General features: G+C 43.6%; 1 protein-coding gene and 1 long non-coding RNA gene across 6 annotated transcripts in view; one reads left to right on the plus strand and one right to left on the minus strand.

The window, feature by feature from the left end:
* Positions 1–1,007: 1,007 nt before the first annotated feature.
* Positions 1,008–14,128, minus strand: part of LOC101935553 (ADP-ribosyl cyclase/cyclic ADP-ribose hydrolase 1) — a 47,343-nt gene continuing 34,222 nt past the window's right edge. For all 5 annotated transcript variants that reach the window (XM_024110681.3, XM_008174127.4, XM_024110682.3 and 2 more), the window contains 7 exons: positions 13,365–13,494; positions 12,460–12,595; positions 11,538–11,620; positions 10,060–10,136; positions 9,189–9,281; positions 4,835–4,921; positions 1,008–2,727 (listed from right to left, as the gene is read on the minus strand). In XM_024110681.3, coding sequence (XP_023966449.1) covers positions 2,652–2,727; positions 4,835–4,921; positions 9,189–9,281; positions 10,060–10,136; positions 11,538–11,620; positions 12,460–12,595; positions 13,365–13,494 — 682 coding nt within the window. In that variant the 3' untranslated portion in view covers positions 1,008–2,651. The remainder of the gene's footprint in view (positions 2,728–4,834; positions 4,922–9,188; positions 9,282–10,059; positions 10,137–11,537; positions 11,621–12,459; positions 12,596–13,364; positions 13,495–14,128) is intronic.
* Positions 6,993–12,574, plus strand: LOC135983762 (uncharacterized). The gene is made up of 3 exons (XR_010601540.1): positions 6,993–7,230; positions 9,557–9,669; positions 12,443–12,574. It is a non-coding gene; the product is annotated as an uncharacterized LOC135983762 (long non-coding RNA).

Here is a 14,128-nt window from a genome sequence, read left to right on the forward strand (position 1 = left end):
AGACACACAGTCCTGAAGAATGGAATCCTCTATCTATCTACAGACAAGCAAGCTTCCCCACACTCTTCTATCACTATGCAGCCACCATGTTATAGAACAGTGGTTCTCAAACGTTTGTATTGGTGACCCCTTTCACACAGCAAGCCTCTCATGCAACCTCCCCCTGTAAATTTGTAAATTAAAAACACATTTTTTATATATTTAACACAATTATAAATACTGAAAGCAAGTTTGGGGGGTGGAGGCTGACAGCTCATGACCCCCACATAATAACCTCATGACCCTCTGAGGGGTCATGACTCCCAGTTTAAGAACCTCTGTTCTAGAAGAACCATCTGTAGGGTTGAGAGGCTAATTCACTCTTCATGGCCCAGTCAGTCCCTGGCTTCTCCACTGACATTCAGGAAGGATGCCATATATTGAAACTACTTCTAAGCATTACAGGTTTATTGGGTTAAAAACTCAACAATGAAATAATGGTCTGAAAAATCTTTCACAATCTATTACTGCTACTTTTTGGGAAGTTTTCCCCAATGGAATAGTGTATTCTAGATACACAAATGTTTCAAAAACCAAAAATGTGTTGCAATACATAATGTAAATGTTACAGTAGAATAGTACAGTGGAGATGTAAGTCTGAGGGCTATATTTCACTTAAAAGGGGCAGCCATTGGGAAGGATGGCATGGTACAGAAATGCACCAATCCCATAGGAATTCTTGGACAGTATATGCCCTAGACTCTTAATATGTAGCAGTGTGTAGGCAAAACTAAAGACTGAGAGAAAACAATAAAAATCATTTGTTGAAAAAGAAAAACAATTCTTGGTTCTGCTGATTTTCTTCCTCTTACTTATTCTCATAATGCAAATATGTTTTCATAGAGAAACACTTCTGAAATTATTCCACTTTTCCGACTATTCTAATCCACATGGAAATCTCTTAATAGATGACTCATTTTAAGTATCCAGTCCATGATTAACCAATGTGTGTAATAGAATTAGGAACATTAACCATCAGCGATTTTATTGTACATTACCATTTTACATTCAACATTTTGTATTATGACAAAATATGTTCAAAAGCCAATATTAAACTCTCCAACCCTCTTGTCAGAAATAACAGAATTAAAGTTATTGATATATGTCTGAGTTAATCACAGTAACCACATATCAGAGTGCAATTAGAAAATTAAAATTCTGCTTAATGTAAACATTCCCAGTCACAGACCTGGCTAGGAATTACCAATCTGCACCATGAACACCCCCCTCCCGCCCCGTGCCTAAATGAGTGACAAATTGCTGGCTATACTAGTATTATACCACCTGGGGGTTTCCATATTTCAGGAAAGCCCCAGCTCTCTTCCTTTGTGTCATTAGAGTAGCACAAAATGAAGAGAGTCAAGGCCAGACTCTGGCCCTAAGTCTTCAGTTTCATCTGAATCTGAGTATCATGACAGCAAAAAAGAAATATAAGAAAACTATTACAGTTTATGTGTATGTGTGCTTGGAAATTGTATGCTACAAAGATGTCACCATCAACTTCAGAAGCTAAGCAGAGACTACTTATTTTGGGATCTTCCTGTCTGTCTCTATCTCAGTGGTGTCCAAGTCCATGGAGGCCACTTTGTAGACTGTGAGGGTGACTGCTAAGAAGAAAATGTTATATTTGATTCTGAACTGAAAATGTGTTCCCAGAGCTGTGCCCAGTGATTTTTAAATGGAAGAGCTGGAATTGGCCCTGTTGCTCCCTCCTCCCCAGCTGTCTCCCACCTCCTCTCTTGCAGCCTCAGGTGTAGGTCTGGTGTGAGCTGGAAGTGTTCTGAGAGTTGCTTTCTCTTAGCAGCAGCTGCTCAGCAACTTCCCTGTTGGCCACCTACTGCAATGCTGGGTAGGGAGGTGAGAGTAGTTCTGCCTTTTCTGTTGCAGGCTTCCCTTCCAGGCTCTGGGCGCTCCAGAGAGAAGAGGAGAGAACCTCAACTGGCTGTGCCAGACTTAAGGGAGTGCCTAGCAATGGAAGACTGCCCTCCCTCACACAACCAGACAGGGCAACCTGAGAGAGAGGAAAAGAGAAGCTGACAACTGTAACTGATTAGGTCTCTTCCTGCCCTGGTATGGTTCAGAGTAGCTTGTGGGCTGCTGTAACTTGTACCATTTGGCAACAGTCTTCTAAGAAACACATTCCCACTGAGGACAGCCAAAGCACAGCTGTTCCAGCCACTTCCCCTTCCCTCCTCCCACACTCCCCTGTGTGCCGGAAGGAAGGGAAGAAATGGCTATGGCTCTTCCCAATGTATTCCCTACCCCAGGGAATCCCCAACAGGGGCTTCTGTTCCCTTTGCACCACCTGTGCTGTGTAAAGAGAGGGAGCAGGGCTGAGAATCTGACCCAAACCACTTATTGTGGTCCTTTTGACCTTTCTGAAATAATATGTTTGGCCCTCAGGCTGAAGAGGTTGGAAGTGTGTGTGTGTGTGTGTACAGTAACCGCACCTAAAATATCATCTCCTTTCATTCATCTATGAGTGTTGCAGCCACAGCAAGGTTTTCTGGTAACATACAGTGTTTGTATACACATTTATACTATATAGTACTCTATACACATATTCTTGTTCAGTATCATACACAGTTAAGCAATGTGGAGTATTGTGTGTTTCACTGTACACTATTGGTGCAAAGTCTGCAGTCTGCATGGTCAGGATCATTCGCACACTGAAGCAGCTGAACTGGCCTGTGATAAGACAAAAAAGAAATCCAAACATTAGTAGCTGTTTTGGATGTATGGTGTCATAACTCTATTGATCGTTAAAAACAGTTATCAAGTGCCACATGGAAGTCAAAGTACAGGTTACATAGTTCTGAGCCCATGAGATCTCCTTTCTTAAGGTGATAGAAATTACTTCATAGACACAGCTGGGATGTTTTCTTCTTACTGCAGTCTTAAATCATTGATGCTTTTTCAGTAACACATCTGAATACATTTCATACATACTTAGACTTGTGGGTTTGAAATTTCTTCATTGAACCAATTTTTTGAGTTATTAACAGAACATCATGTTGACTGGCTGACAAAAATAAGAAGCATGCATCCATACTATACTTGCTATAAGTTATGAAACACCAAATGTGCAGCTAATGTAAATTGGCTTGAGTGGAGCAATGCTGATTGCCAGCAGCTGAAGATCTGGCCTGACGAGTTTTACTGTACACTGAAAATACTACTTCTTGCCCACATTTCACCTAATGTTGGTTTGGGCAGTAGGTTATTATTGATTGATTGAGCTCTGACAGAAGCGCTAAATCATTATTGTCTTTCACCTTGGGGTGCCACTTCTGAAACCCACCAGTGAGTGTGCTACAGGTCCTCCTCTCTGCAAAGGATATGAGTTGTTACAGTCCCCAACTACAGATCCTTGTTCCATTAGCTGCAGACATTGTGAATTCAATCCCCAGTGTTGGCCAGGGTTACATTTACATGAGAACAAAGTGGATGCAAAATACTAAGACTCTCATTTGGCAGAATTTTACATCACACTAGTATAAATGACTCCACAAGGTGCAGGGTGCTCATGAATCAGGCCCAGTAATGCATATTACAAAGAGGAAGAAATGGCTTTGTCTTCCAGAAGGTTAAAATATTACTGCCAGATGGTGCATTTTATCCAGTCATCCTCCTTTGCAGGCCAACTTTTCACTCAGTTAAAGATGACTAAAATTTAAATTATAAAACTCCCAATGGTTTATTGAAATGATTGTTTACTCAGGAAATATTCTTATCAACATACAAGTTCTGCTCTAAGGAAAGCTGTTCTCAATAAATAAGAATTATTCTTGTTCCTAGTTAACAACTTCACTGCCAGGACAGCAATGTCACTACCAAAACTTATTTCCTCCATTTTCTGGATCACCATGAGCCCTGAAAATGGATACCAGATTACTTCCATATTCTTTATCATGGCAACTGGAAGCAATGGCCTACAAATGGCATTCCTTGCCAGTAGCCAGCTTGATGCATGTCTGACTTTTGCAAGAATTGCTTTTAATTCTTCCTCAAGCTAATAATAGGCATGGGTGGTCTTAGGAGAGGATCAGTACAGGTAGAAAAAACTGTAGGACCCCTGATGCATTCCCACCCTAATATGCACACACTGCAAACATGCTGTTGTGTCTGTGAAGTGAAGTGATCAGGTGGCTCCTGGAAATTCTCCCACCACCACTCCATAATTCCATGTAGTTGGTTGCAAGCAGCTGCAGCTTTGAGTGGTGCCAATGGATCCCCGCCCCCAGCATGCAGCCTTCTCCTGAGTAAGGGAACAGAGAGGGCAATCATAATAATTAATAATACTTAGAACTTCCGACTATTGTGTCTCAAGCAAACCCTCACCAAATAGATGGGCTATACAGCAGGCTCAGAAGGTCAACCAGCAATGAAGGAAGCAAATTCCAGAGTCAGAGGCTAACCACTGAAAATGCAATGCCCCCAGCAGATCAAATCTAGGCATTATGACAAGTGGGAGCACATCTCTTGTTCTCGACTGCCAAGGCAGAGCATTAGGAGAGGGATTGACTTTAGTAGCGAGGACTGAACCACAGAGGACTTGAAAAATGAAATTTGCCTGGAAGTGGATAGGAAACTAGGGCAGTCTTTGGAGCAGAGGTGTAATACGAGTACTATTATGACCTCAAACTTATGCCACTAATGTCATTTTCACAATGGCCATCAATACATTAGCATAATAAAACATGCTCTAGTTCCTTCAAAAAATATTCTGATTAGGAGGGAAACAGCCTCATTTTATACAAGTAGACTCCAACTCAAACCCAAAGCAAATAATTACCTATAATTGTCCTCACAGGAGACATGCAAGTTTCGTTCCTCTAAGATGCTTTTTAACCTTGTTATGGAGCGACCCGTGCAGGACTCACTGAAAAGAAAAACCTCAGGATGTTACGTGTGTTCTGCATGCGTGTGAAGCTCACAATTGGCAGACACTGGTAGATTTTACACTATGCTGCCTCATGCTGTCTGACCACACAAATTGTTAAATGTACCTAAAGGGCAAAGACACAATTTTAGACCGCACTCCTGCCAGCTAATCCATGCCGGGGAGCCGAGCCCCAGTGCCTCTGTGAAGTCCAGTGGCTTCAATGGAGCTCCGGGTGTTGGGATCTGACCACATAGATCAGAGCCTGACTGAGTAGAATTCTAGGGTGACCATCACTCTCTCCTGCAAAAAGTCTTTGTATGGGGAGCTAACTGGGTTGTGAGAAATAATTCAGTCCTTTACACTCCGGCAGGGCATGGGGGCTGCAGAACTTGCCCATCCACAGCTGCTATTCTAGACCATGTGCCCTACAGCCTCAGTGGGCCTGATCTAAGGCTCACTGAAGTCAATGGAAAGCAATATGATCAGGTCCTGTGCGTGTACAGGGGAGAAGAGGGACTGGCCACATATTCATGGATGTAGGTCCCTACCCCAGACCCCGCTCCTGTAGTTGGCCATTCCACTTGCAGCTCCCTCTGTGCATCACTCCCAAAGAGTTTAAGTCATGTGGAGGGCCCTGTGCTGCTTCTCCTCATCAAGGTAAATTTCTCTGCCTGAATAAATTCAATTGCTAATTGTTAAATGCTCTCCAATACCAGGACTGGTGCTAATTTCCAGTGTGAGATGTTCAGAGCCCACTAGTGCATACAACACAAGGCCAAACTGAAACAAAAACAAAACAGATGTCTGGGTTGGTCCACAAAATACACAAGTGCAGCTACAAGTGAACATTTTTTCCCATCACAAACCATGTAATCAGCACGTGTCTGCACACCTGTCAATATATGTTTAGCAGGCAGTTTGCACCTGTTTGCACCTGTATGTGTATATTTTGCAGGCATACCGTAGATGTCAGTTTCATGAAATTTGGTACATAAGGAATTCAGAATTCATAGATTTTTAAGACCAGCGAGGACTGTTTTGAACATCTAGCCTGGCCTCTTATATAGCACAGGCCACAGAATTTCATTTTGCAATCCCTGCATCAAGTCCATGATCTCAGGGTGTTTCCCATTTGTTAAAACTGGAAAAAACAGAGAAACCTGGTTTCCTTTTGTGAGTCCTATGTACCGTTTGGGAGTTGTCTAGTCCAGACATGGGCAAACTATGGCCCATGGGCCACATTTGGCCCGCGGGACCATCCTGCCCGGCCCCTGAGCTCCCGGCCGGGGAGCCTAGTCCCTGGCCCCTCCCCTACTGTCCCTCCTCCCCCGCAGCCACGTGGGCCAAGCGCTGGCCCGCTGCTCCCGCTGGGCAATGTGGGGAATGCAGCTGGCTCTGGCTGGGTGTCACGGCTGCAAGCTCCTGCTGCTGGTAAGGCGGTGGGAAGCGGGGGTTTGGGTAAGGGAGCAGGGGGTCCTGGGGAGCAGTCAGGGAGGAGGGGGTGGTTGATGGGGTGGAGGTTCTGGGGGGTGGTCAGGAGATGGAGAATAGGGAGGGTTGGGAGTGGGAGTCCCGGGATGTGGATAGGGGTTGGGAGGGCAGTCAGAGGACAGGGAGCAGGGGTGGTAGGATAAGGGGGGTGGGATCTTGGGGGGAAGTTAGGGGTGGGGGGTCCTGGGAGGGGGTGGTCAGGGGACAAGGAGCAGAGGGCGGTTGGATAGGGGGTGGGAGTCCCCGGGGGTTTCTTAGGGGGCAGGGGTGTGGATAGGGGTCGGGGCATTCAGGAGACAGGGAGCAGGGGGGTTGGATGGGTTAGGAGTTCTGATGGGGGCAGTCAGGGGGCGAATGGGGGGGGGACAGAAATGCATGTGGCACAGAGCTCCTGCATGGGAGGCGATGCAAACTATAATAAAAAACTATCAATCCCAATGACCCAGCGAGGTAACAGGTCATGGGGGCAAATGCAGGACTGCCCCACAAAACACAGGCCAGCTGACAAACAGAATACAATCCTCTTCCTTCACAAGAGTTTCCTAAAGCTGTGGGCTGACACAACATGTGATGTGAATCCAATCAACATTCAGAGCTGACATGCCAGAGGTGTTAATTGGAGAGTGAAGGGGAAACTGCTGTAAGTCTGATGGAGGGGCCTCAGCATAGGAGGAAAGTGTGGGGCCTGAGGGACTGTGCAGGCTCCAGAGCATGAGGTAAGAGCTGCTCTGTCTCTGCTGAGGATGGAAATGAGGGTCATTCTGCTTCTGGGATATCTCTGGAGAAGGGAGCAAGAGCCATGCTAGTGGCACCAGGTAAGTGTGGACAGTGAGCAGTACGATGTGGGGTGGGAGGGGCATTCAGGGAGGCTGTGTGTCTCTGTCAAAGTGGTCATCAAGCTGTTAACTGGGTGACTCCATCCCCATGCTCCATCCCCCTCTTTTACTTTCTATTTAGTCAGTGGGGAAGTCATCCCCCCCCCCCCCCCCGCCTTCTCCCCCTGTTGTGATGCTGTTGAGCAAAAACAACAAGTTTTCAGCCTGCAGTCCTGAGGAGACTTCTTTTTGTTCTACCACTGAGTGGTACCTTTACAAAGACTGGGTGGGTGAAGAGGCAGCAGCACTGGGAGGGGTAAAGGGTGTGTGTAAGGAGCCTGCACCCTGAACCCCTTTCTGCACCCCAGCCTCCTGCTCCAGCCCTAAACCCCCTCCCACACCCAACTCCCTCCCACAGCTTGCACCCCAAACCTCCTCCTGTCCCGTGTCCCAGCCCTGAGTCCCCCCCATAGCTTGCACCCTGCTCCTGACCCAGCCCCCTCCAGCACTCTGAACCCCTAGGCCCCAGCCCAGAGCCCACACCCCAACCCTGTGTTCTAGCCTGGTGAAAGTGAGTGAGGGTGGGGGAGAGTGAGCTATGGAGGGACGGGGGATGGAGTGAATGGGGTGATGCCTCAGAGAAGGGGTGGGGCAACAGTGTTGGGTTTGTGTGATCACACAGTTGCCAACCCTAGGTTTATGGAATCACTAGAGCCCCTCTATGGAATTTGTTGTCTGTTCTGTGTGTCACTTGCCCCTCGTGATTTGATTTTTGAAATCTGCATGTTTGGGGTTCTCTTCAAATAATGTTTATCTTGCTTTGGGGCTGAGCCCTTTGTGACCAGATGAATTCATTTGTTAGAATGCTTCCTGCTTATTCCCAGTCACGTCTGCCAGTTGATGGCCAGACACTCTAGTGGACTTAAGTAATAAGCAGTGCTGCTGGTGCAAATCAGGAGTAAGTAAATGGAGTTACTCTGTATTTACACCAGAGCAACTGAGATCAGAGGGCCAGATTCAGACACATTGCCGGCATGCTGTGCCAGTGCATCAGTGCAAAGTGTACACCCATGGATCCATGTAGAAGATCCCCCTTGCCTACAGAGGACCCTCACAGACTGCATCACCTTCCACTCTAAGTGCAAGGTGCATTTCTTTGACTGCCTTCTCTAACATAAACATACAGGAATGTGTGTGTAATTATATAAAATGACAACTCCAAAAACAAAGCACACTGTTGTATGTATTTCTCTCCCTGGGGAGACTATGAGGGAGCAGATGTGTGACAGATGTTAGTCATGTCACTTAATGCACTACTGGAAGCTGTTCAGATGCTATGGTGATGAGCTCTTTATAAAACCTATATAGAACAGAAATTCTCTGACTTATGGTCACTGTCTGGTATGAATAGTTAAAAATAAACATTTAAATTGTGGGTCTGTTATTAAAAATTACTTGGCAAAACATGGCTTCATGGTTACTCTGCATTGATTGCCTCTCAGTGACCTGCAGAGCATATTTGCTCAATTTTCATGTAAAAAGATGTTTTCCAACTGCACAGATTTGCAAACTCAGCCAAGCTGTGTTCTTTATGTCTGAGCACTACACAGATCTGTTAGGCCTCTGTAGGGCTTCTGTAGGATTGCACAGACGTAAAGAGGTACAGAATTTGAAGACAACAGGGTTACGGAGATGACTATATCCAATTGCAAGGTTAACAGAAAGGAAACAGTTTAGCTCTTCCAGAGCTGTATTGGCTCAACAGAGCTGGCAGTAATAATAATAATATTTTTACCACTTTTTATTAATAATTTCCACTAAAGTAAGCAGTTAACTGCATTCAAGGAGCAAAGTTGATGGGTAAGGCAGTGCTATTTTTAGTCACGTTTCAGAATTGAACCGCATTTTAAATTATAGAAACAAAGCATCACACATTATTTTGTACTAGCAAACTTTACCTTGGAGGTCCACCGATGTTCTGCATAAGCCAAATCTGCACTGTAGAAACTTTGTCTGGGTCCAAGTTTAAGATCTCAACACTTCCAAAAATGCTGTAAGAATGGGAGCATGAAAAAGCAACACACATCTTCGCTTTAGAACAAGATGAACAAAGTATGTTCTCCAGTCACTACTACATACTCATGCATTATCATTATTCCCAGTGGAGATAATGTATAATTTTCCCATGAAATTTTCATGGACTATTTAATTTGTGTAAAGGAATTTCCCCCCATTTTCATTCAGCTTTATTGAGAGCCTTTGGAGCTGTTTGCAGAATGAAACAGTCTGAGGTTCTTTCATTCCTAATGATTTTTCTCTTGTCTAGATTACCAGTGACTGCCACTACTAAAGGAAAAAAAATCTTTCTGCTTGCGCTAACCACAAGTTTCTTCATCCCTCAGAGTTAGCAGAGGCAGCACCTCCTGTCAGTCACTGAAAGTATGTACAATCTCTGGGGGAGCATAATCCAAGAAATCCACTCTGAGGATAGTTATAATGTGTTGGTCATGTGAGTGTAATATAGCAGAGGAGTCCATTTTGGGCTTACTGCACAAAGTTCTGTGGATTGTGGCCATTTTCAGAAAAAATCCAAATCAAATGCATCAGAAGATGCATCATATAATGGGCCAGATCGTCAGCAAATGTAAATTTAGCATAGCTCCATAGAAGTCAACAGAGCAACACTGATTCAGAAAAGCTGAAGAAGATCTGGCCCTCTAAGGCCCCAGTCTTGCACTGGGATTTACTGTCGCCAACACCTGCACCAGTACAGCGTCTCTAAGTGAGTAGTAAGACAGAGCCAAAGGCAGTGACCGATTAAGTAGATACCTGTTACTTCTGAATGCTCCAGCTTCTATTGATCCATTGAGCATCACCTGAACCACACCACATGCTTCTTCTGCAAACTAAACAAGCAAACGTACATTGTACTTTAGCTTTACATGAAACAGAGGGTCAAATCCTTAGCTAGAGTAAATCAGCATAGCTCTTTTGACTTCAGTAGAGCTGCACCAATGTTTACCAGCTCAGGATCTGGGCTCACTATTTTACCAGAAGATTGCAGTGAAAATAAAGGGCCATATCTTCTCTCACTGGTACAAAGTTACCCTAAAGCTACATTGACCAACCGCAACTGGATAACCCCATGTAGGGAGAGCCTGTGATGGTGCAAAGCTGGCATAACAGCTCCTGTGCCACAGTTTTTCTGGCTGCTGGTGTAGAGGACATTGCTGTGACTTCCCTGAGCCCTGGCTTCTATGAGGAGTTCTTCTCATTATGTTAAAAAGGCACAAGGAGGCACTCATTCTCTCAGCCATGCTCTACAGCAGTTTCCAGCATGCTTTTAGCATTCAGAGGTTTAAAAAGTCATTGGTTTTAGCAATTGTGATCTTGTGTATTTGTATGAGAGAATGATTTCTATATATATATATATATATATATATATATATTATGGTTAATTAATGTTTAAGAACTAATTGTGCTTGGTGCTGTTCGACACAAATATCAAGATGACCACTGACGGAGGGACCCATTCAAGCAAGAATAAGAATGCCCAAATTATTGTGACATTAAATGTTGTGTGAAACATGAGACCTTAGTGAAAGTCTTGGGAAACCTGTATTTCCCAAAAACACATGGCACAGCTTTCAGTTCTTAATAATCTAATCAGTGTTTGAATTTGATCCATTCAATGTCTTTGGTGAAAGCCGAGAGGAAAATGGCATTTTGAGTAATTTGTGGCATGACTCCTAACAATTTGGGAGGAATTCACATCAGACCTCTGAGATGATCAGACTGTGTTCCAAGGTTTAACTGTTAGCCACTTTTTCCTTTGCTGTAGTTCTTTCATTGTTATAAACACGAATATTTTGATTAAAAGTATTGTTCCAGGATGTAATTGGTCATGATAAAAATATAGAAAAAAGACTACTGGCCATTAAAGTAGGGAGCCGTGGTTAATAGTTAAGGCCCCAATCCTGCAATTGGATCTATGTCTGCACAGAGTCCCACTGAAGTCAATGCATCTTGCAGGGACTCAGGGATTCACATGCATGGATTTGGTTGTAGGATCAAAGCCTTTGTTTTCTAGCCAATGGAACAGACATACCAGACAAATTTGGATGTTCAGCATTTTAGCCCCAGATTTCCACAGTCTGGGTGAAACCCTGTCCCACTTAAGTCTATGGGAGTTTTGCCATTGACTTGCTTGGAGGGCCAAGATTTTTACCCTCTTTCAACATCCCCAACCCCCAAAGGATAAATTGATGCTAACTGTGATCCTGGAGAAGTTTCTATATAATCCTTACCATCTTGGATGCCATTTTCCAGTACACAGAACTAGGGTTGCTCTCGCATTCACTCCATTTTGGACAAGATTCATAGTTAATTCCTAAAATAAATATATGATGCAGAATAACTAAGATTAGAGAGGAAATTGTCAGACACTTTAATACTGCCTGCAGTGCTGAATAAGAATGGCAAAAATAACTATTGCGCCCCATCACAGCAACAGGCTTAGGTGAAAAGTGTTCTAAGGGGGAGATTAAGTTGAAGGTGTTTGGAAGACTGTGAGGCATTTACAGTCCCCTTATGCAAATTATTCCAGCAACATTGTTCCTGGTCAGGCTGAGCAGGGAGAATGTGCACTTATTGATGTGACAAAAAGCGTGGGGGGGTGGGAAGGGGATGCTCAGAAGTGACTCTTCCCACATAATTTTTTATTTTGTTTTTTATACATTTCCCTCAAATTTGGGGACAGATTCTGACATCCCTACTCATTCTTAGCCCTTAGCGTGAACAAGCAACCCCCTTATATCTACATGTGGTCCCAATGACTTCTGTGCAAGTGCAGGAGTCTGCCTGAATGGAGCATATTGCAGGACTGGGGCCTTAGTCTGAAAGTGGTCCCACTGGAATCACAGTATGTTGCTGATTACTGTAAATAAGGGGGGCAATATGTCACTAGGCTGAGCTCTTTTTGTGCTACTGGGAGCTAAAAAGTGTTGATAAAATTAAGCTGAAAATTAGTGTGTTTTTCACTTTTCCATAACTCAGGCAGGGTAGAAAGGTTCAACAGTTGTTTTGGGCTGAAACCAAGAATGGAAAGTATCCTCTCCAAAAGAGATTTTCTTATATTAGAAATTGGTGAGTGAAAGAAAACCTGGAGTTATAATGTTGTTGGTTTTTTTTTTTTTTTTTTTTTTTTTTTTAGTTTGAAGGAATCCTTACCTGGACTAGAAGGGTTTCCACACCATGAGATTCCATCAGCCATATAGCCCAGCAAGGTGTCCTCCAGAGTGAGGAAATTGTGATTGGTTTTTGTATAACGATGAACAAGGTCACTTGTCTTGCTCCAAAATAATGACTGTGAGGGAAAGGATGATGAGTAAGAAATGGCATTGATAGAAGAGCTGGTCAGGAAATGTTTTTTCCAGAAAAAGTTTTGATGATGAAAATGTTTATTTTCCTTTATATTTTGGGGGTTTTGTCAAAAGACCAAAAACTGATTATTTAAAATATATAAAAATTCCAGTGGGGTTTTTGATGAAAATTTCTATTTTCAGAAAAAAAATATTATTTGGTTGGGGGGGGGGGGGGGGAACCAATTTTTTCGATTGAAAAAACATTTTGAAGGAAACTTTTTAACCAGCTCTAATTGCTGTCACTCTGCATGCATTTCAACCACCCATGAGCAATAAAAAGCCATGTGCCTCTAACTGCATGGCTGCTCTTACAGAGAGGTTCTCTTCTAAATAGCAACGAAGGCCACAATGATTTTTTTTCCCATCATGGCCCAAAATGTTGTCCCTAGAAGGAATATTCTGTACAATGATCTTCATCACTGGCCTATAATGAACAGGATTCTCTTGTTCTAAAAGAAGTAGCTTTGGGAGTAATGTTATCTCAAGCCTGAAGTCAGAGTACCTGTAGGTATTTGAGGGTCACTCATGATTGCGATCATTATTATTATTTGTTACACCATAGTGCCTAACAGCCCTAGTATTGGACCAGGACTCTGTTGTTCTGTGTTTGTAAAGTGCCTCTAGCACAAAACCAAAGAACGTCCATTGTACTAAGCATGTACAGACAAGCAGTCCCTACCCAGACAGCTCATCACACACAAATATTGTTACCTTGTTACAGGGGATAGGATGACTCGCCAAATCCAGTAACGGCTGATAATCTTCTATTGTAATATTACATGGGTTCTTGTAAATAAACGCCTTTTGCATTTTTTCCCATATTTTTTGGCAATCTTTGTCTCTGTCAAAAGATTAAAATATATTAAAGGGAGATCAACTGTTTAAAAAACAGGTAATCCTCCAAAAGCATAGTTCTATTTCTGTGAGATGCTGCTGTGTTGTTACAAGGAGAGAAAATAAATAATGGGGGAGGGGCTTACAAAAGGATCCCCACCCCTCTGCTGTGTTTAGGCAATGTGGCCAGACTTTCCGAAGTGCTTATCTCTCATTTAGGCCCCATAATAAACAACCAGATTTTCAACAACAACAACAACAAAAACCCTCGGCATGTTCAGTATTTGCTGGATGCTGAGTAATTTTGAAAATCAGACCCCTCTCCCTGCTTTAGGGATTTTATGCTGCAGCCCATCACCGTAGTCACTGAGCACCTTCCATGTTTGGGTGCCTAGAAGGGAGCGGAGCTTTTTTGTTTTGTTTTTTTTTGGGGGGGGGGGAGGGGAGGGTTTGTTTAAAAAAAAAAAAAATCTGGCCCCAGTTGTAGGTGCTGCACACTTGAACATTTGGTCCTGAGTTCTTTCAAATATCTGACTCCACACAAAGAGAGGTCCAGATTCTACCCTCCTCATTCCTGCTAAGTAGTGCTGTGAGTTGTCCCACTGCAGCCAGTTGGACCGATCGCCAAGTCAGTGACTGCT

The sequence above is a fragment of the Chrysemys picta genome, chromosome 5, assembly GCF_011386835.1.
Source record: "Chrysemys picta bellii isolate R12L10 chromosome 5, ASM1138683v2, whole genome shotgun sequence".
Classification (NCBI taxonomy): Eukaryota; Metazoa; Chordata; order Testudines; family Emydidae; genus Chrysemys; species Chrysemys picta.